At 46.6% G+C, this 19,588-nt stretch overlaps 2 protein-coding genes across 2 annotated transcripts in view; one reads left to right on the top strand and one right to left on the bottom strand.

Moving 5' to 3' along the window:
- CAMK1G (calcium/calmodulin dependent protein kinase IG) overlaps nt 1-19,567 on the top strand; it is a 30,289-nt gene extending 10,722 nt beyond the window's left edge. Inside the window, exons 2-13 of the mRNA XM_007988594.3 lie at nt 502-622; nt 5,507-5,635; nt 8,769-8,843; nt 11,085-11,223; nt 11,876-11,999; nt 13,430-13,505; nt 14,569-14,681; nt 15,457-15,535; nt 17,078-17,165; nt 17,405-17,829; nt 18,405-18,532; nt 18,660-19,567. Of these exons, the coding sequence (XP_007986785.1) occupies nt 531-622; nt 5,507-5,635; nt 8,769-8,843; nt 11,085-11,223; nt 11,876-11,999; nt 13,430-13,505; nt 14,569-14,681; nt 15,457-15,535; nt 17,078-17,165; nt 17,405-17,829; nt 18,405-18,495 (1,431 nt within the window). The 5' untranslated portion in view covers nt 502-530 and the 3' untranslated portion in view covers nt 18,496-18,532; nt 18,660-19,567. The remainder of the gene's footprint in view (nt 1-501; nt 623-5,506; nt 5,636-8,768; nt 8,844-11,084; nt 11,224-11,875; nt 12,000-13,429; nt 13,506-14,568; nt 14,682-15,456; nt 15,536-17,077; nt 17,166-17,404; nt 17,830-18,404; nt 18,533-18,659) is intronic.
- Nucleotides 10,450-19,588, bottom strand: part of LAMB3 (laminin subunit beta 3) — a 50,287-nt gene continuing 41,148 nt past the window's right edge. Inside the window, exon 23 of the mRNA XM_007988599.3 lies at nt 10,450-11,240. Within this exon, the coding sequence (XP_007986790.3) occupies nt 11,227-11,240 (14 nt within the window). The 3' untranslated portion in view covers nt 10,450-11,226. The remainder of the gene's footprint in view (nt 11,241-19,588) is intronic.

The following is a 19,588-nucleotide window of genomic DNA, read 5'->3' as shown; positions in this document are numbered from 1 at the left end:
AGCACTGTGCTAAATGTTGTAGGAGTTACAAAAACAGCACAATACTCATTCATTTAACCCATAACAGGTGGGAGAGAGGTACTAGTGAGAAAAATTGAGGGAGGTGGCAGAGTTGTGACATGAGAGAGGAAGCCTGGCTGACTCTGTAGTCTGAGTAAACATTATGACTATCATTTGGAAAACATAGGACATGCCTCAGCTCAGCTCAGATCCCCTCAAGGTGGATATTCCCAGGTTATCTACACATGTACTCACTACTGCCCTGACGTGAGCATGCAGCAAGCATAGTACCCATGTAGTAGGCATTCCATAAATTTGTCCTTGTACTTTTTATAAGCAAGTGTGGAGATAGTTTTATTTTTGCCAGTTATCCAGGTTTGCTCCTAATTCTTCCTTTTGATAATTACAGAAAGATGTGAGTATTGCAGCCTGTTTTTAATCTTGTTTGACAAAGCAACTGACCAGACTTTTTTCTCCTCTTTTTCCCCCGTTCCAATAAAGCATCCTCAGAAGCTTCAACTCTGGAGGCGATGGGTCGAAAGGAAGAAGATGACTGCAGTTCCTGGAAGAAACAGACCACCAACATCCGGAAAACCTTCATTTTTATGGAAGTGCTGGGATCGTAAGTCCTGAGGCTATAGGGCTGGGTGGGCTGGGCTGCCTGCAGTGGGAGGTGGGAAGAGTTGTTCTCTGCTGGCTGCAATTGATGAACTGGACTGAGGCTGCTGTGACTTCATTTCGATTTCTTTAAGGGACTTAGGGAGAGTTTTGTGGCCTAGAGGATGGTGGGTGGAGTGGGTGGCAGGTACTTTGGGTCATACCAAAGATGATTTAATACATTGGATATAGTCCCAGCTACTCGGGAGGCTGAGGCAGGAGAATTGCTTGAACCTGGGAGGCGGAGATTGCAGTGAAAGGAGACTGTGCCACCACTCTCTAGTCTGATGACAGAGCAAGACTCTGTCTCAAAACAAAACAAAATTGGAGCCCTCAGGGAATACCAGTCCCTTTCCCCTAGGGCTTACCTCCTTCCGACCCACCTGCAGTGACCTATCCTCCTTCCAGATCTGTGACAGCTTGTGGGTTCTTGCCTCTGTCACAGGAGAGGGGAGTTGGAGAGCACTTCTGGAGGGCCAGTGACCCTAGAACTTTCCCAGCCTCCTCCCCCAGCATCTTCATTTCTCCATCAGTGAACAACCTCATCTTCTGCTCTCACTGGAACAGAAGGGGCTTTTCAGGTCCAGGGAGCTCATGGGTCACACACACCTGAATCAGCCCCCTGCGCCACCATCCTCCCTCCTCCATATCTAAGTGTTTCAGCTGTGCTGTAGTCCATACCTCTGCCAGCCTGCAGGGTGTCTGAGCCTGCCCCTTGAAGATGATTACACGACTGGCAGACCAGAGACAGTTTGTCTGGAGCTGACTCTCCACTTAGTCCTGCCTCTCCCCTGGGAGGCTGCAGACTCTGACGCAGGCTGGCAGCAGCTCCAGGCCACTGGCCCCCAATCCCCTCAGAACCCCAGCTGGTCAGCTAATTAGTCTAGGCTAATTGGGCCTGGGCAGTGAGGAGCAGCCAGCGGGCTGTCCATCCGGGTAAGCTTTCTCTGTAGCCAATGCCACTTCACTTTGCCCTGACTAGGAGGCAATGACCTCAGGCAATGACGGCTGCCCACACTCGTGCTGTAGGCAGAGAAGTGACTTCTGAGCCCTCCTGGCACAGGCAGGTTGTCAGGCTGTGAAAGTGCAGGAGGATCCCGGCGGGATGCTGGTCATGAGAGCATGGGCCTTCCATCAAAGGCCTTTACCAAGACGGGAGTGATGAGAGAGGGAGTTTTGGCAGGAGAAAGAGACAAGGCTCATGAGTAAGTCAGAAATGATTTGCTAAGTGTTCCAAAAATCCAGAGGAGAGGAGAGAAGGGAGCCCAGGTTGACAAGAATTTACCATCTGCTAGACTTGTGCTGTAGGACTCCAAAGATGGACACACCTTTCCTCTTAGAGCTCAGTGAAGTTTACCATAGCAGCACCTAAATCTGGGAGAACATCGGAGTCATCTGGAGAGTTTATGCCTCCAACTTTTAACTGTGAAAATGTTTAAACATATGGAAAAGGTGAAACAATGGTAAAATGAACATCAGTATACCCACCATCTAAATTCAACATTGTTAGCATTTCACTATACAGTATGTATTTTACATCACACACACACACACACACACACACACACACACACGTACTGAACACTGAACTATTTGTAAACAAATTGCTAACATGAAGACATGTCACCTCCGAATCTTCTGTTTGTATCTCCTAAAATAAAGGCATTTTCACATATATCTACAATATCATTGTCACACTCAAGAAAATGAATAACAGTTTCTTTTAGCCTGGGTGACTTTTGAAAAATAAACCCCTGGTCTCAGACTCACTAAACTGGAATTTTGGGAGATAGGATGCAGCAGCCAGGAATCTATATTTTAATTGCTTCTGGTGTTCTAATGTATCTAGCTCAGCAGTGATTTGAAGGGAGCAGGAGGACAAGACAGGAGGCACGTCACAGCTGTTGCAGAAGTTAGAGCTGAGCGAAAGAGAAGACACCTCAGTGGTGCTCGGGATGAAGACCAGTGTCCCCAGGCTGCAGACCCCACAGACTTACCACAGTGGGGTGTGGTGGAGAGTGGACAAGTGTACAAATTATGAAAAAGGTGCTCTTTTATCTAGCCTGCTGTCTGCTGGGGCAGGAAATATAATAATTATCATATGAACATGTACGATGGCTTCAAGGTGAATGGCACCTGCTGGAGTTGTTGCACTGCACAACCTGTCCAAACATAGCAGGGACCCTGTCTTAAATGTTCATTTTCTGTGGCCTCTTAATATGTCATTCTTATGTGTTGTGTATGTATCTGTCTTTCACACTGAATCCCAAGCTGGACCAATACTAATCTCAGTGCCTGACACAGAGAAGTTCCATCAGTTCAATAAGCATTCATTGAATACCTGAGAGCATTTTTCAAATCAAATGCTAATTGCTTACTTGTTCCTGTTCCTCACTATTCTACAGGCTCCTTAAGAATGGAAACACTCACCTTTTACTTTCCAGTGTCTAAGACTCAGTAGGTGCTCAATAAATCTTGGTTGAAGGGATGAGTAAGTGAATGGTTTAACAGAGCAAACTCAGGAGGCTTTGATTAACTCAGTTCCAAGTGCAGCTGGGAAAACAGGAAACTCAGACACAGGAAACACCAAGTAATTTCTAATGCAGATTTTCAAAGTCCTTGTAGAAGCTTGACTCCCATTGGGCTTTCATTCTAGCATATCCAGATGGCAGGGTCAAGGATGGCTCAGCTGTTTCCTTACTTAGATTCTCTCTCCTCTTGTACTACTGGGTGTTCTTCATAATGATATTCAAATAGTAGTGATGATAATAATAGTATCTAACACATATAGTCTTAATAGATGTCAGAAACACTTTTAAGCAATTTACATATATCAAGTCATTTAATCTTCTAAACAACCTTGTGAATCAGATACTATTGATACTCCAACTTTTCAGATGAGGAAACTGGGACTATGGGAGTTAAGTGACTTTTTACCCCAAAAGCTGAGATTCTAACATGAACAATCAGGCTTCAGCATCCACACCTAGCTGAACTGCTGGTCTGATGGTCTGGTCTCCAGAGGACCCCTTCAAACCAAGAGGCCTGTAATTTGGAATCCTACCCTGTATTCCCATTGGTTCCACCTTCTCTGTCTTCAGAGCCTGCCTCAGAGACTGCTAGGTTCTGTCTTTTGTCTTTGAAGATCCTACTGAATGAATGAGAGGATGATCAGCACCCTGGCTGATCATCACCATCTAAGGGTGATCATCACCATCTAAAATTGAGAGAGAAGTCTTTTTGTTCTCACTGTATTTCCACTGTGTCCCCTGTGCTACCTCCAGCTGCCACTCCAGTGTGACACACTGAGTCACATTGAAAGTGACATGAATTGACTCTGTAGTGGCTTCTTTTTAGTGGGCTTGCCAAGTGGAGAAATCTTTCCACAGCTGCAGTGGAGTCTCTGTCTCTAGGGATCATTCCCAAACTATAGAACTAGGAAATAACACATGCCTAGTCCCTGAATCTGTGGTGGGATTTTTTTCTTCCAATGTGATCTTTAAATTAGAAAGCACATTAGCATGTCAGATACACCTGCCATCAACGTAACTCAGCAGCACCCAAATGACAGTGAAGAGTAATTATCAGCCTTTCCCTCATCTACTCTTTCACTTTGCCTCTAAGTTTAATTGTTTAACTTTTTAGTTGGAAATAATTTCAAACTTAGAAAAACATTTAAAAAATAAGAATAACACCAGGCGTGGTGGCTCATACCTGTAATCTCAACACTTTGGAATGCCAAAGCAGGAGAATTGCCTGAACCCAGGAGTTCAAGACCAGTTTGGGCAACTGTATTAGTCTATTTTTATACTGCTATAAAGAAGAGCTTGAGACTGGGTAATTTATAAAGGAAAGAGACTTAATTGACTCACAGTTCAGCATGGCTGAGGTGGCCTCAGGAAACTGACAATCATGGCAGAAGGTGAAGGGGAAGTAAGGCTCCTTCTTCACAAAGCAGCAGGAAGGAGAAGTGCCAAGCAAAGGGGGAAGAGCCCCTTATAAAACCATGAGATCCCATGAGAATTCACTCACTATCATGAGAATATCATAAGGGAAACTGCCCCCATGCACCAATCACCTCTACCTGGTCTCTCCCTTGACACGTGGGGATTATGAGGATTATAGGGAGTACAATTCAAGATGAGATTTGAGTGGGGACACAAAGTCTAACCAGATCAGCAACATAGTGAAGCCCTGTCTCTAAAAAAATAATAAAATAAAATAAGAATAAGAATGGTAGAAAGAATTTCCAAATGCCCACTACCCAGATTCACCTCTTGTTCACAATTTCCCCCATCTGCCTTCTCATTGCAATGTTCTCTGTAGATTTGTAGAGATAGATGTAGAAAGATGATTCTTTCCTAATCTCCGAAGAGTTAGTTGTGGACACCATCACCCTTTACCCATCAAGGACATTTGTGTATATTTCTAGGGATGGAGTATTCCCTTACGTGACCATAGTACAGTTCTCAACTTCAGTCAATTGAATATTGATGCATTAAGTGTACCTAGTCTGTCATCCATACTCCGGTTTTATCGATTGACCCTATTATGTGTCTTATAGCATTTTCCCTCCAGTACAGGCTGCAGTCTAGGGTCTGGTATTGCACTTCGGTGTTATCTCTCTCTAGCTTTTTATGACATTGGCATTTTGGAAGAATACAGGTTCCCCTCTGCCCTTTTTTAAATTTTGTATTTTCCTGATGTTTCTTCCAGATTTAAATTCAGGATATGCCTTTGTGGTCAGAGGACTATATAGACTCTGTTGCATCCTTTCTCAGGTCTCACATCTGGAAGTGTAAGATGTCTGCCCCCTACTAAGTTTTATCTTTTGGTATCTTTTCCTCAGAGGAGCTTTCTCAGAAGTGTTCCTGGTGAAGCAAAGACTGACTGGGAAGCTCTTTGCCCTGAAGTGCATCAAGAAGTCACCTGCTTTCCGTGACAGCAGTCTGGAGAATGAGATTGCTGTGTTGAAAAAGTGAGTGGGTCTTAGAGTTGATTGGATGTCACTATGGGATCATAACATTTTCTTCATAAATTTCCTTCAAGAAGGACTAGGACTGGATTTCTGCACCCAAAGGCATTGCTCCCTTTGATTGAGTTGATGGGTCAGTTCAATTAGCTAAGTTTAGTTGGACAGCTGTCCTAGCTGAATTTTTTTTTTTTTTTTTTTTTTTTTTTTTTTTTTTTTGGCAGCAAATTGATGCGCAAACCCACTGGTGGCAGAACTGGTTTGTGCACATAGGCTGGAGAGTAATTAGCTCAAAGGAACAAAAATCAATTGAGGGCCAGCATCAGGAAGAATTAATAATTAAGGAAGCAGCATAAGATTTGAAAATTAGCTTCAATTTATACCAAAGCAAACAGAAGTTCAGCACCCCAACCATCATAATGAAGACGACACTACAAATCATCAAATGTTTACAGCAAGACTCTTAAAACAGGCCCTTGCGAAACCCTTATGGTGTACCAAAAGTGTATTAGGCACATGAACACAGGATCAGGACTACAAGGATGAGGCAGACAAAATTCTGTACCCTCAGGAGCCTACATTGGATACAGAGGTGCCCATAAGAAAATCCAACAAAATCAGATGTAAGTCACACTAGCAGAAGGCAGACTTTGGAGGAGATAAAGATTCATTTTGCCTATGTGTATGTTTTTATGAGTATGAGTTATTGGACCACTTTCAAAGAAGATGGACCTTGATGGATGAGTCAAACTTTGTGGGGGCAAGAAGGGCAGTGCAGAAAGGGAATTCAGGCCAAGAGTAGCATAAACTTTAATGTAGAACCATGTAAGTGCAAGGGATTTTAGGGAAGAGTGAGTATTTGAAATCCTTGAATTTAGAGTGCATAGTATTAAGAGGCAAGTGATGAAACTAAAATCGTGAAATAAGACTTGATTACAAAGGATCTTAGATGGCATGATAAGGAATGTTGGCTTTATTCTGTGGGCAAAAAGAAGTCATCAAAGGATTTTAAGTGAGGAGTCACATTGTTTGATTAACATGTTGGAGCTATCCCTCTCAAGCACGGTGGAGGATGGATTGGAGGGTGCCAGCTTAGAGGACAGGAGGCCAATTATAAGACTTTCACAATAATTTAGGCATGGGTTGAGAATACAAGAGAAGGTGGTGGCAGAATCATGTGTGCCTAAAAGGACTAGATTACAAAAGATGTTTCAAAGAGAGATGTGACTGGGTTTGGGGTTGACTGCTAAAAGTGTACAAGACAACAGCATTAAAAGAGACCCTGAGATTGAGCAATTAAGTGGACAACTATGTCATTGCTTGGGATAGAGAACAAAGAGGATGTGTACGCTTGGATGAAATAGAAAGAAATTGGTTGGAATATACTGAATGTAAGTATCCACCTATCTCAACATGAAGGCATTTTGTAACATGCTAGAGACATAGGTCTGGGATCCAGGGAGATTAGGGCAAAGAAAGATTGCCAACTAATTGAGAGCAAGGACCATGTCATCTTTCTTATTATTGCCTTGTATCAACAGTATTTATGCTCAATAAATGTTTGTTCAGTGAGTGAATAATTGATAAACTAATGTTAGCATTGCCAGCTTATGAGTATAGTTGAATTCATCAAGGGACAACTGCCACAGGTCTATATTTTCTAAAATATCGTAAAGAAGATAGCTACTATTGAGTATGTGTTTACTCTTCCCCAGGCACTGTATTAAGCATTATGCATTATCTCCTTTTATCCTGATAGAATTCTATAAGAGACACATACTTTTCAGACAAGGAAATTAAGGGTTTGAAAACTGGAATAAGCCAGCTGAAGTTACCTAATTGCCTGAACTAGATGTGAACCCAGGCCTGACTGAGTCTGAGTCTGAGTTTAAGTCCTTAACCCCTGCGCTGCACAGCCAGGAGTAAAATTCCTAGAGAATTTTCTCCTTTACAGGCATGCACAGCATTGCTGCCTGGCAAGCCAAGCGCCTCTGCTAATATGATTATTCTGCATGATTCAGTCTTTGAGTAACCCCGAACAAGGGTAATAGAGGGCTGGACTTCTCCACCATGATGCTGTCGACATTTTGAACCAGATAATTCTTTGTGGTGTTGGGGGCTGTCCTGTGCATTGTTGGATGTTTAGCAGCATTTCTGCCTCTACCCACTAGATGCCAGCAGCACCTCCCCCTGCCCTAGTCGTGACAATCAAACATGTCTCAAGATATTGCCAAATGTTCCCTGAGAGGCAAAAGAGTCCTTGGTTGAGAATCACCTATCTAAGTCATCCCACAGAACTAACCCTAAAAATAAGCACCTACCTTGCTTCTCACGATATCCTGGAACACTAATTTTTCAATACTTCCTCTGTGGTTATCCAAGAGGAGGCTCAGTTCACCTGAATCCTTCCCATTGTATACAGGTTGAGCATTCCTACTCTAAAATCCAAAATTCTCCAAAGTCAGAAACATTTTTAGCATTGACACGATGCCACAAATAGAAAATTCCACACCTGACCTCATGTGACAGGTCATAGTCAAAATGCATTCAAAGTTTTGTTTCATGCACAAAATTATTTTTTAAATATTGTGCAAAATTACCTACCAGCTATGTGTATAAGGTACACATGAGACAAAAACGAACTTCATGTTTAGACTTGGGTCCTATCTCCAAGGTATATCATTATGTACATGCAAATATTCCAAAAACTCTTCTAGTCTCAAACATTTTAGATATGGGATACTCAACCTGTACTTTTTAAATGCAATATTTCTAACATCTGAATACCCACTTTGTAGAATAACCTAGTGTCAGGTATTCCCTTAGCCTTCCTCCATTCTTCTAACTGTCTCTTTTAGTAAAGTTTAAAGAGATTCCTGGCATAACAAGAAAGTGTTTGTTCCCTGAAGGAAGGATGATCAATTGTTCATTCAGTAAACACAGACCGAGCACCACCATAGGAATCTTTTCTCTGGGATTAATTTGTGACAGTCAACTTATTATGAAGACTTCACAAAGACCTAGTCTTCCAAAACATTGCCATCAAAAGCCTCCAACAGAAGCTTTTGGGCTAGGTCTGCATTCTTTGTCTGGACAACCTGAACCACATACCGTTCATCATGCACTTTATTTTTCCCAGGATCAAGCATGAAAACATTGTGACCCTGGAGGACATCTACGAGAGCACCACCCACTACTACCTGGTCATGCAGCTGTAAGTGATAGACGACTTGCTTCCTCCACAGAGGCCTGGTGGGGCGGGGGAGGCCTAGAGGAGGTTGGTCGCTGGTGAGGGATGGACAGCGATTCAAAGACAAAAATGAAGACTTCATTCAGGAGGCTCAGAAATGCCAAGGGTCCTTTTAGACTGAGTGTGCCTTTGGTCATGGGCAGGTTCTATGTGGGCCACAGGGTAAACCTGGGTTGATTATTGAGCTCCTCTGCACCAGGACAACCCTATCGGTTGTTAGAACATTTTTTACTAGTCAGCAAATAGCTGGGACCCCAACCCATCCATGTCCTTCTGCTGCCCAACCCCTCCTCGCCCCTTGCAACCAAACAACTGAAGGGGTAATGCCAGACTAACAAGGGGTTGCCAGAATCCTTTCCTGGCACCATGGCTTCAATCCATTTGGACCAATACATGTTAATCAAATTGGATAGTAAATGTTTTAACATCACTCCAGCATAAAATTACTGTAGGAGCAGAAGCCACAGGTAGATATATTTCAATATAAAGAAAGATTTTCTCAAAAGAGAGCCACCCAAAGTTAAAGATGGGCTGTGACTGTGCGTGTCCACCTGTAGGACAGAAGTGGTGCTTCATTAGCAAGGTCTCTGTGTCATTGCCACATCCAAACAACAGTTCTGCCTGACAGCGACTGCTGTAGAGGTTGGTCGGTGTTCATGAGGACTCAGCATTGGGCTCAAAGACACTTCTGTTTATAAAGTACACACACACACAAATACACACACTTGCACATGCATACACACACGCACTCACACACCACTCTGCAATCTCAGCGTGGCTGGACACAACATGATTTTTGGCTGATGGGCTGATTCCTAAGAAACTTTAATGAGCTAACTCAGGCCTAAGCAGCTGATTAACTTGGGGGTCATCTGAGGGCCTCTAAAGAGAGGTAGCAGGCAGTCAAGGGAGTGAGATGGGAAGGGCCCCTAGTGGCACTAACAGGTGATCAGGGACCATCAGGTACTTCAATGAGGCCAAGCCAACAGGATTAGCACACAGTAATTCAGAAGGCAGGGAGGCAAGGAGATGGGCAGGGTTGGACGCCCCTGAGGAGACACCAAGCCTCCTCAGAGCATAGCTCCAGGACTCAGGCCCCTCAGGGTTAGGAATTCATACCTCTGTACAAACAGCGCATTTCCTACAGGCCTTCAGCTACTATAGGAAAGCCCAAAGTCTAAAGACCGGAAACCAAAGAGCAGGATAAGGTGAATTTTGATTGGAGAAATTCTGTTCCTTCATCACTAGTTGGGCATGAATGACCACATCTAATGTCATGGGACAGTGGTAAGGGGGACTAGGAGGGTGAAAGGACTAGAACCCCTGGCTCATGGTTGAAATAGTCTGGGAATGCTTATCTCAGAGAAGACAAGGCCTCCAGAGAGCATTTCACTATCTTTGAATACTTGAAAGGTGCACAGGAAAGGCTGTTATTCTTGTTCTGTGCAGTCTCAATGGGTGAAATTGGTAGCACTGGTATGACAGGGCATCAGCTTTCAACATAATGTACAGAAACATTAGGAAGATGCCAAAAAACACTCTGTCTTAGGAGGTAGAATGTTCTCTGACACTTAACTGTTCTAGTACTCACTAGAAAACTTCTAGGCAAAAATAGTGTAGACGGTATTCACGAGATAGAAGCCAGACTTGATCTTTAAGCTTCTCTGAGTCCTAAGATACTCTACCATTTGAGTCTCAAAGCACCTGTACAGCCCTACCTGTAATTCCAGCTTTACGAAGTCCAATTTCCCAAAATGAGGAAAGAAATCTTAATATAAGCACAGTTAGTTTCACTTTCATGCCTTCCCTTTCCTACTTTGCTTAATTTCTGTGTCAGCCCTCTCTTTCATCATGGCTTCCTGTGTCATAGGCCAGGAAGGAAAGTGGCTAAGAAGTGTGTCCACACTAAGGAATTATTGGCTTCTTGTGCAACCCCAACCGGAAGCATTTACATTTTAAAGGAAATTGTCAGAGAGAGAGGTCAATGCTTGGCCCAAAGAAATGACTGCCTAGTGATATCACTCTAAGTGCCCAGAGTGGGTGTTCTGAGACTGGAGTAGTCCTGCCAGCAGCCCTTCAATCGCAGTTCATGGGTGCCTGCCTGTTCCACCACAGCTGGGTCCCCCATGGCTTCAAAGCAAACACCTTCACATTACTTTGACCTGAAATGAGAACAGAATTACTGTCTTGATCCTATGCCCACAGTGTTTCTGGTGGGGAGCTCTTTGACCGGATCCTGGAGCGGGGTGTCTACACAGAGAAGGATGCCAGCCTGGTGATCCAGCAGGTCTTGTCGGCAGTGAAATACCTCCATGAGAATGGCATCGTCCACAGAGACTTAAAGGTGTCAAGCCGGGAGTCCTGGGTGGGAAACAGATAATGACTCTTAAGGAAGCTGCATGGGTCATGGGACATCTAAGCTCCATAAAGTAAGAGGGTTGGACTAGTGACTCCCAAGGCCCCTTCTGCCCTTAGATTCCTTAAACAGACCTTGGATGAGTGAACAATGGTTACTAATTTGCACCTCAATCTTTTCTTGAACCTTTCACTATGCCTTACCCTATTTGGATACCAAAATAATACACACATTTCTTAAATCCAGCCACAGTCAAAACCCAATGCAACAAAATACTTACTGAGGGCCTACATTGTACTAGGCATTGCACTGGACTTTGGAGAGATCAGACACCATTAACCAAAGATAGGTTCCCTCAAAACACAAACAGTCCTGGGGTAGTTGGAAGTGAGGGAAGGAAAGGGTGAGTATATTAATGGTTATAAGACTGAGCAAAGTCAGAGCCATAAGCAAGAGGCAGAGTGCTGGGGTGCAGGGGTGAGGGTGCAGGTAGGAGGAAGGAGGGAAGAATGGAGGAGGATGGGCTGGCCTTGAAGTCAGGAGCCCAGGGCTCAGCTTCCTATGAAATTATGTATCAAGGGGAAGGAAAATACTTGCTTCAGGTAGTTATATCCTACACTACATATTTTTTTTCCTACAGCCTGAAAACCTTTTGTACCTTACCCCTGAAGAGAACTCTAAGATCATGATCACTGACTTTGGACTGTCCAAGATGGAACAGAATGGCGTCATGTCCACTGCCTGTGGGACCCCAGGCTATGTGGGTAAGTCTGAGAGCAGAAGGAAGGTTGACCAGTTGGCTACATTCAACCACATGCCTATCATTCACAGAAAGGGGTAATTCTGAGAACATAGGGTTCAACTTCAGGGGCTATCCAGGTAGGACATCCACTTACAAGGTTTAGGGCCAGCCAATTCATCCATCTCAGGATCTGTCCTTACTGCTCTCAAATTCTACATTTTTAAAGACCGCCTACCCCTGAGCCCTCCACAGTTCCTGCCTATGCTTTGGCTCTCATTTCTGCAGATAGACTTTGAGCCTTTATCTTTCCAGCTGGACCAGGGGCAGACAAGATCACAAACCCAGACATCAGCAGAGAGCTGAGGGGTTGAGCACTGGCCCCACTCCTTTCTCCCACTCTGGAGGAGACATTAGCCCCCAGTTGTTGGGAGCCAGGAAGCACAGAATATTGAAATTGGGCCTGAGGAACCCAGAAATGGGCTCCTAAATGTCCACCCAAGGAAGCACTCTGGGAAATTGGCAGAGCTGGAGCCTCCTGCTTGAACATTCCTGTAGGCTTCCAGGGCACCCAAAAAGAGTGAGAGCAGGCAGGGCACCTGGGAGAGTATTACTGGGATCTACAGGAGAGAAAGTTGGAACTCTGAACATCCGCTCCTGTCCCTTCCTCCTTCACCAGTCAGTAATCACCTGTTTGCAGTTGGGTAATGGGAAGCAGAGCTCTGACTCAAGAGAGGGAATCTACCCTCCCAGAAAGTCAGGTCATTCACTCATCAGTAGGTATTGAGTCCCACCAGGTACAAAGTTCTGGTAGCTGCGATAAATATAGAAGGCAACCCTCTACACTCCACAGAGGAGTGTAGAGACTTTCTAATCAGAGGAAGTCATGGCTCATGCCCTCTGAAAGCTCCCAATCTGATGGGGGAGACTAAATGCCTCCCCTCAGAAGGTACCCACGGTCTGATGGGAGAGATACTGCCTTTGCTGCAGGATCTCCTAACCTAATGGGGAAGACTCAACATCTGCCTCCCAGAGGCTCCTAGTCTAGTGGAAGAGAGACAGTCCTACACTGATGATCTCCAAGTCTGAAGGGAGAGAGATCACCCTTGCCCTGGGAATCCCCTATCTGAGTGGGGAAACAGGCCCTGCCTTCAGAGAATACTCACTGTGATCGGGGAGACATAGCCCTGGAGATCTCCAGTCCAACAGGGGAGTCATCGACTCTGTCATGGGGAAACTCACAAACTAATGGAGAAGTCACAGTCTCTTTTTGCAGGAAGACTTAGTCTTCCCAGAAGAGACACAGCCCCCAGCCTTAGGGAGTTTTCAGTCTCCTAGAAACACCACCATCCCATGGTCTTCCCCAGTCTGCTTCTCTAAGCCTGACCTTCAGCCCCCACCCCAAATCCCTCTCCTCTTGTCACCAGCCCTGACTCTGCCCTTGGTCTGCTGCAGCTCCAGAAGTGCTGGCCCAGAAACCCTACAGCAAAGCTGTGGATTGCTGGTCCATCGGCGTCATCACCTACATATTGTGAGTAGATGCTGGCCTGGGCTCAGTTGCTGAGAAATCTCGGAGCCTGCTTATCCCTTCTCATTCCCTCCCCTGCCTCAGCTCCTCTTCCAAGCATGTGCATGTGCACAAACAGACACAGGCACACGGGTGCATGCACACACACACACACACAAACACACACACACACATATACATGTACACGAAGCTTAAAAGCTTCCTGTCTCTTGACCTCCACTGAGTTTTAAAACAGAGCTCAGCATGAATCCACTGCACAGCCACCTGTCACTCCCTCCTCTTGCACCCCTGCCCCATTTACTGCCTATAAATGTGTTGGATCCCACTCTGTGGAATGAACAGTGAAAAAGAGAGAGGCCAAGCCAGTCTTGGAAGTCAGGCGGACCCACTGTTCCTGCATCTCAGCTTTCTTTCCCAAGGCAAAACCATTGCCTGGATGAAGCTGGTCAGGGCCTCCCCTTTTCACTCCTCTCCACACATTCCCAAGCTCTCTCTTTCCTAACCTGCCCATCACCTCTTCCCCACCATCCCTCCTCACCTACAGTAAACTTTGCTCTTAGGAAAATAACCTGGTTTCAATTATCTCCTCCATTTATGTTGAATAAGTACTCTCATTTATTTGCTCAACCAATATTTGCTGCATATCTACTCTGCATCTATCCCTGTGCTAGGTTCTAAAGAATCCAGCAGCGAACAACACAGCCTAAATAAATCCTTCATCAAACTTACAATCAATCAAGTAGACAGTCTACCCCATCTTTCTTAAAGATACTTTATATAGCATTCATGAGTCAGGGAAAGTACAAGGAGAGGTGGCAAGGGTTTGAGGGCATAATGTACGCAGAGACCTTCTAGGGATGCCTGTGCCAAGGCTTGGCACTTGCATAAACACTTCATGGGACCTGTACCATTCTTGAATTTGAGGCAGATCCGTGTCCTGGTCATACCGCTGTTCTGAGACCTTCATTGCCCACCTGTGTATACAGTGGGAGCCTGGGGGAGCAGAGAGGCTGGCTCAGGGAGGACAGGTTTTTCAGTAGTGTACCTCCTTCCTGTCCTGCTGCAGGCTCTGTGGATACCCCCCGTTCTACGAAGAAACGGAGTCTAAGCTTTTCGAGAAGATCAAGGAGGGCTACTATGAGTTTGAGTCTCCATTCTGGGATGACATTTCTGAGTCAGGTAAGGCCAGCAGGCGTGAAGGAGAGATAATAGGCTCAAGGTAGAGGCTGCCAGGCAGGAGAAATGAGCTTAACAAAGGGTGACAGTCCTGGCTCTTCAAAGTCCTGGGGATCTTACAGGACAGGCTGCCAAGGAAAGTGGAGAAATCTTCATCTGCTTCAAAGACCCAATAAATTATTTACTTCTAAGGGCTATGCTTTTGTTTTTCTGGGGGCAGAACCACAGTATGCCTGATAAGGAGATGGCGGAGGGAGCGGGGGCAGTTCAGATGAGGGGCCAGGAGGGCAGAGCCAGGTGGTGAGGGGAGAGTTCCAGGCAAGAGCAGCAAAACCAAGGGGTTAGATACCAAGAAAGACCATGCAATGTCTGTGTGTGAGAGAAGATGATCATTACGTGATTGTTGGACCTGTTAAGTGGAAATTGGAGCTGGAACAATCCAGCACTCACATGTGTGCCCATGTGCCAGTGCTGTTTCCTGTTTCCATGCAAACACATGCACATGTGGTGTGCAGGCACATGGGGGCCTCGTGACCAGTGATGCTTCTGCAGTGCTGTGTGGGTGAGGCGGCTTGTAGCTTCCCTTCTTTGGTGGTTTATGGTGGGTTGTTGTTAGGTGGTTTGGATTTTTTTTTTTTCCTCTTCTAAGACTCTTAAAATTGCCTCTTTGGAAGATCAGCTAAAGATGCATTCACTGCCACCCACCAGCCCGGAAGTGAATTTCCATCAGTCACGAAATCTGGTCCTTAGTCGTCGTGTCTTTGATTGCTCCCCTTAGCCAAGGACTTTATTTGCCACTTGCTCGAGAAGGATCCGAATGAGCGGTACACCTGTGAGAAGGCCTTGAGTCACCCCTGGTGAGTGAGACATGGAGTGGACTCTAGACCCCAGCCCTGTGGTTCCCAAAACCAGGCTGACTCATTCACATTGTGTTCCTCTGGAATCTGCTTGCCTTGGTCCATTTAATGTTGCGACGAGCAAGGACCATGCCATTGTTCATCAGGCCCAGGTGGAGATTCAAACAGCATTCAGTGGAGCAGGTTCTGATGCAAGGGTAGCAGCTGGGTTGTCTGGTCAAGTGCAGGAGGCAGGTGCAGCCAAGCGCTGTCATTCAGCCCTGGGACAGGGTGCAATGCTCAATACCAGTTATTCAAGAGGTGCCAGGAATGGGCAACTCTGTTCTGCCCTTAAGAGGTTTGTTTTACTCAGGGATCAATAACTGTTCCAGGTGAAGTGATTTAGGAATAATTGCAAAGCAACCGATTGGCAAAATAGGAAAATCTCAAAATACTTCTTCATGTTACTCCCTAACTCAATTTACAATAGTTCCCCACTTCGCACCCCAGCAAGCCTGGATTCCTTTGTCTGTCCAGTTTCCCTAATATGGCCTGACCCTTTATCTTCAGCCTCTTTTCCCAGGATCGCCAGCATACCTCCTCTGTCCAGATAGGCCTGGGAGCTATCTCTGTCTTCCTGCCATCCCTCACCCCACATACGAAGCTCTTTCTTAACTACACCTTGGATCAGATCATTCCCACTACCTACAATGTCTTGCTTCTTGCCCTGTATGTGGCATCCTTCAGGATCCAGATCAGTCTCTGTCCTTCCCTGAAGCCCCTGATCCCTGCAGTCCATCCCAATGCCCCCTGTTCTCTTTATTAATCACACAGCTTACCATGCATTACTGCAGTCCATAGCATGAGCAGCACCCCACACCTAGACTGTAGGCTCCTAGGTGTTAGGGCCCATGTCTCTTACTTCTCCAGGTCTGTTAGTAGTTGGCACAGTACTATGCACACATCAGGTGTCTGAGAAACACTTACAGACCAGTGAATAAGAGGCTAAGGGGATAGAAAAGGGGTAGCCTGTACCAGATGGCCTTATTGAGGAAGGCTTCCAGGAGAAGGTGGGTTCTAGGCAAGGTTTTGAGCTAAATGATGGTGACTATGCTAGTGTCCTCTGATGCTAGGTCCAATAAACTTTTTCTATAAAGCAGCAGATAGTAAATACTTTAGGCTTTCCTGGCCATACTGTATTTATGGCAACTACTCAACCCTGCTGTCACAGTGCAAAAGGAGCCACAGACAATACCTGAATTAGTGGGCACCAATGTGTCCCCTTAAAACCTTATTTACAAAAACAGGCAATGGGCCGATTTGGCCTATAGGCCATAGCTTGTTGACCCTGCTCTAAAAGTTTTTTATTTTGCCAAAGCTAAAGCCCACTCTTACCTGCCCAGGGGGACAGAGAACCCCTGCTTGTAGCCCTTTCCTGCTGTGGGCTGCCTTTCCTCTGCACACTCTACCCAGCTCTCACATGGACCTGCAGGCACCCTGCCCACCCCCTGGCTGAGTGTCCATAGCCACCCAGTAGCCAGGTGTCCCCTCTTACATCCACAGGATTGATGGGAACACAGCCCTCCACCGGGACATCTACCCATCAGTCAGCCTCCAGATCCAGAAGAACTTTGCTAAGAGCAAGTGGAGGGTAAGCTGTCCTCTCCGGGGGGTGGGAAAGCTGTTCTGGGCCCCTGGAGGCTGGGCTGGCAGGAGCTGACGTAAGGGCTTTCCTTGGGATGTCCCAGAAGGCACTGGAGCTCCCTGTACCCTCTCTGAAATGACAAGTGGGCACCCAGGTTTCAAGAGGCCACAAGGCAAAGGGAAAGTTTAAGCCCCGAGGCCCTCTGAGGTTGCAGAAGGCCAGAGGCTGCTCTTGTGTCTCCTTAGCAAGCCTTCAACGCAGCAGCTGTGGTGCACCACATGAGGAAGCTACACATGAACCTGCACAGCCCGGGCATCCGCCCAGAGGTGGAGAACAGGCCGCCTGAAACTCAAGCCTCAGAAACCTCTAGACCCAGCTCCCCTGAGATCACCATCACTGAGGCACCAGTCCTGGACCAGAGCGTAGCACTCCCTGCTCTGACCCAATTACCCTGCCAGCATGGCCGCCGGCCCACTGCCCCTGGTGGCAGGTCCCTCAACTGCCTGGTCAACGGCTCCCTCCGCATCAGCAGCAGCCTGGTGCCCATGCATCAGGGATCCCTGGCCGCCGGGCCCTGTGGCTGCTGCTCCAGCTGCCTGAACATTGGGAGCAAAGGAAAATCCTCCTACTGCTCTGAGCCCACACTCATCAAAAAGGCCAACAAAAAACAGTATGTATTTTTAGCCAAAGATGGAGCCCCAGCTTGGGTCTGAAAAAAATCGGCCAACAGGACTGAAAGAAATGGACACAAAGGCCTCTCCCACTCGCAGGCAGCTCTACAGGGAGGGATGAGTTCTGGATCAGGGGGCGGGGAAAACGCTTCTAGCCCTGTCCCCAGCACTTACTAACTATGAGGCCATTGATGAGTCAGTGAATGTCTCTGCTTCTAGTTTGCTCATCTGTAAAATGGGTTGACGTCTATTTATCTACTCAGCCCGCCTCACAGAGGTGCTATAAAAGGTTAGTGAAGCAATAGAGATGATAAAAGCCTACAGAAAACTGGGTATGTGCAAGTGGTGAGCATCAGATTCCCTGAGTTTCTAGGGCCTCTGTGCTTTGGAGGAGAAAGTTTAGGGGGGCTTGGTTATCTTTATCTTTTCTGCAGGGTCTTGAACTTTCTGAACCTCATGAGGGGAGAGCTGAGTGGATGCCACAGGCACAGAGAACTACCACCTCTGCCCTGCCCCATCAACTCTTCTTCTCCCCTCAAATACTTCAAAGGTTGTTGCTTCATTTCCTTTCCAGGAACTTCAAATCGGAGGTCATGGTACCAGTTAAAGCCAGCGGCAGCTCCCACTGCCGGGCAGGGCAGACTGGAGTCTGTCTCATTATGTGATTCCTGGAGTCTGTGCCTGTGTCATTGCAATTTTCAGGTGAGGAGGGTCACAGTGTGAGGCTTGGGGAGAGTTTCTGTCCCAGAGGAGAGCCCCATACCAGAGTGTGAGAGATGGGGTCTGAAGTGGCAGCCCCGCCCTCACTCTGAGCCCTTTTCTCTTGCAGGAGACATGTTCAGCTCCTCTGCTCTTCCAAACCTGGTATCTATCCAGCAGAGGGAGGAAGGCAGAGCAAGTAGAGCAGGGCCTAGCAGGAGCGGTTTCTGGCCGGAAGCACCAGCCTGCTGCCAGCAGGGCAGCCCCTCACAGGAGGCCCATGAGGGAGCCCCAAGGCATGAAGCCTTGTTGAAGCTGTGAGCAGGAGGAGCGGCGCCTGCGGGCTTCCAGGTCTCCCTGACCTGCCTGCTCTATGCCCCCACACCCTACGTGCCGTGGCTCTGTGCAGTGTACGTAGATAGCTCTCGCCTGGGTCTGTACTGTTTGTCGTGAAAAGCTTAATGGGCTGGCCAGGCTGTGTTACCTCCAAGCAAAGCCATATGGAGCATCTACCCAGATACCCACTCTGCACACACTCACTCCCACCTCTCAAGCCTTCAACCTCTTGGCCAGATTGGGCTCATTAATGCTGTTGCCTGCCCATCCGCATGAATGACAGGCAGCTGTCCATGGTGGTCTGCCTGTGAGCTCTTCAAGTTCTAATCCTTAACTCTAGGATTAGCTCCCAAGCGCGCTGAGACCCAGCCAGCCTGCTCCTGGCACAATTCTGGACCCTCTCCCTGCCTCAATCTAAAAGCAGTGCCACACCCTCCGAAGTGGAATGGAAAGAAATTCATGAGTAAGGGCTGCAAGGAATTCTTATCCCGGCCACATGCCCTCTTCGCACACACCCAATTGAGTTAACCTTGGAAGTTGACTATTTTAATGTCTGCCAGGAGTTCTAATCCTGCCTCTGTTCCCTTTTCTCTCCTTGAAAGTCCAGCATACCGTTCTTGTCCTTCCCCAGTCTTCTCACCCTCCGCCCCTCCAGCTTCATGCTCAGTGTTGTGCTCAATAAAATGGACATATTTTTCTCTATGATGCTTCATTTGGTTCTTT

Source organism: Chlorocebus sabaeus, chromosome 25 (genome assembly GCF_047675955.1).
Source record: "Chlorocebus sabaeus isolate Y175 chromosome 25, mChlSab1.0.hap1, whole genome shotgun sequence".
In the NCBI taxonomy this organism is placed as follows: domain Eukaryota; kingdom Metazoa; phylum Chordata; class Mammalia; order Primates; family Cercopithecidae; genus Chlorocebus; species Chlorocebus sabaeus.
Note: the sequence above shows the minus strand (reverse complement) of the source record. Positions and strands in the feature narration are given on the sequence as shown.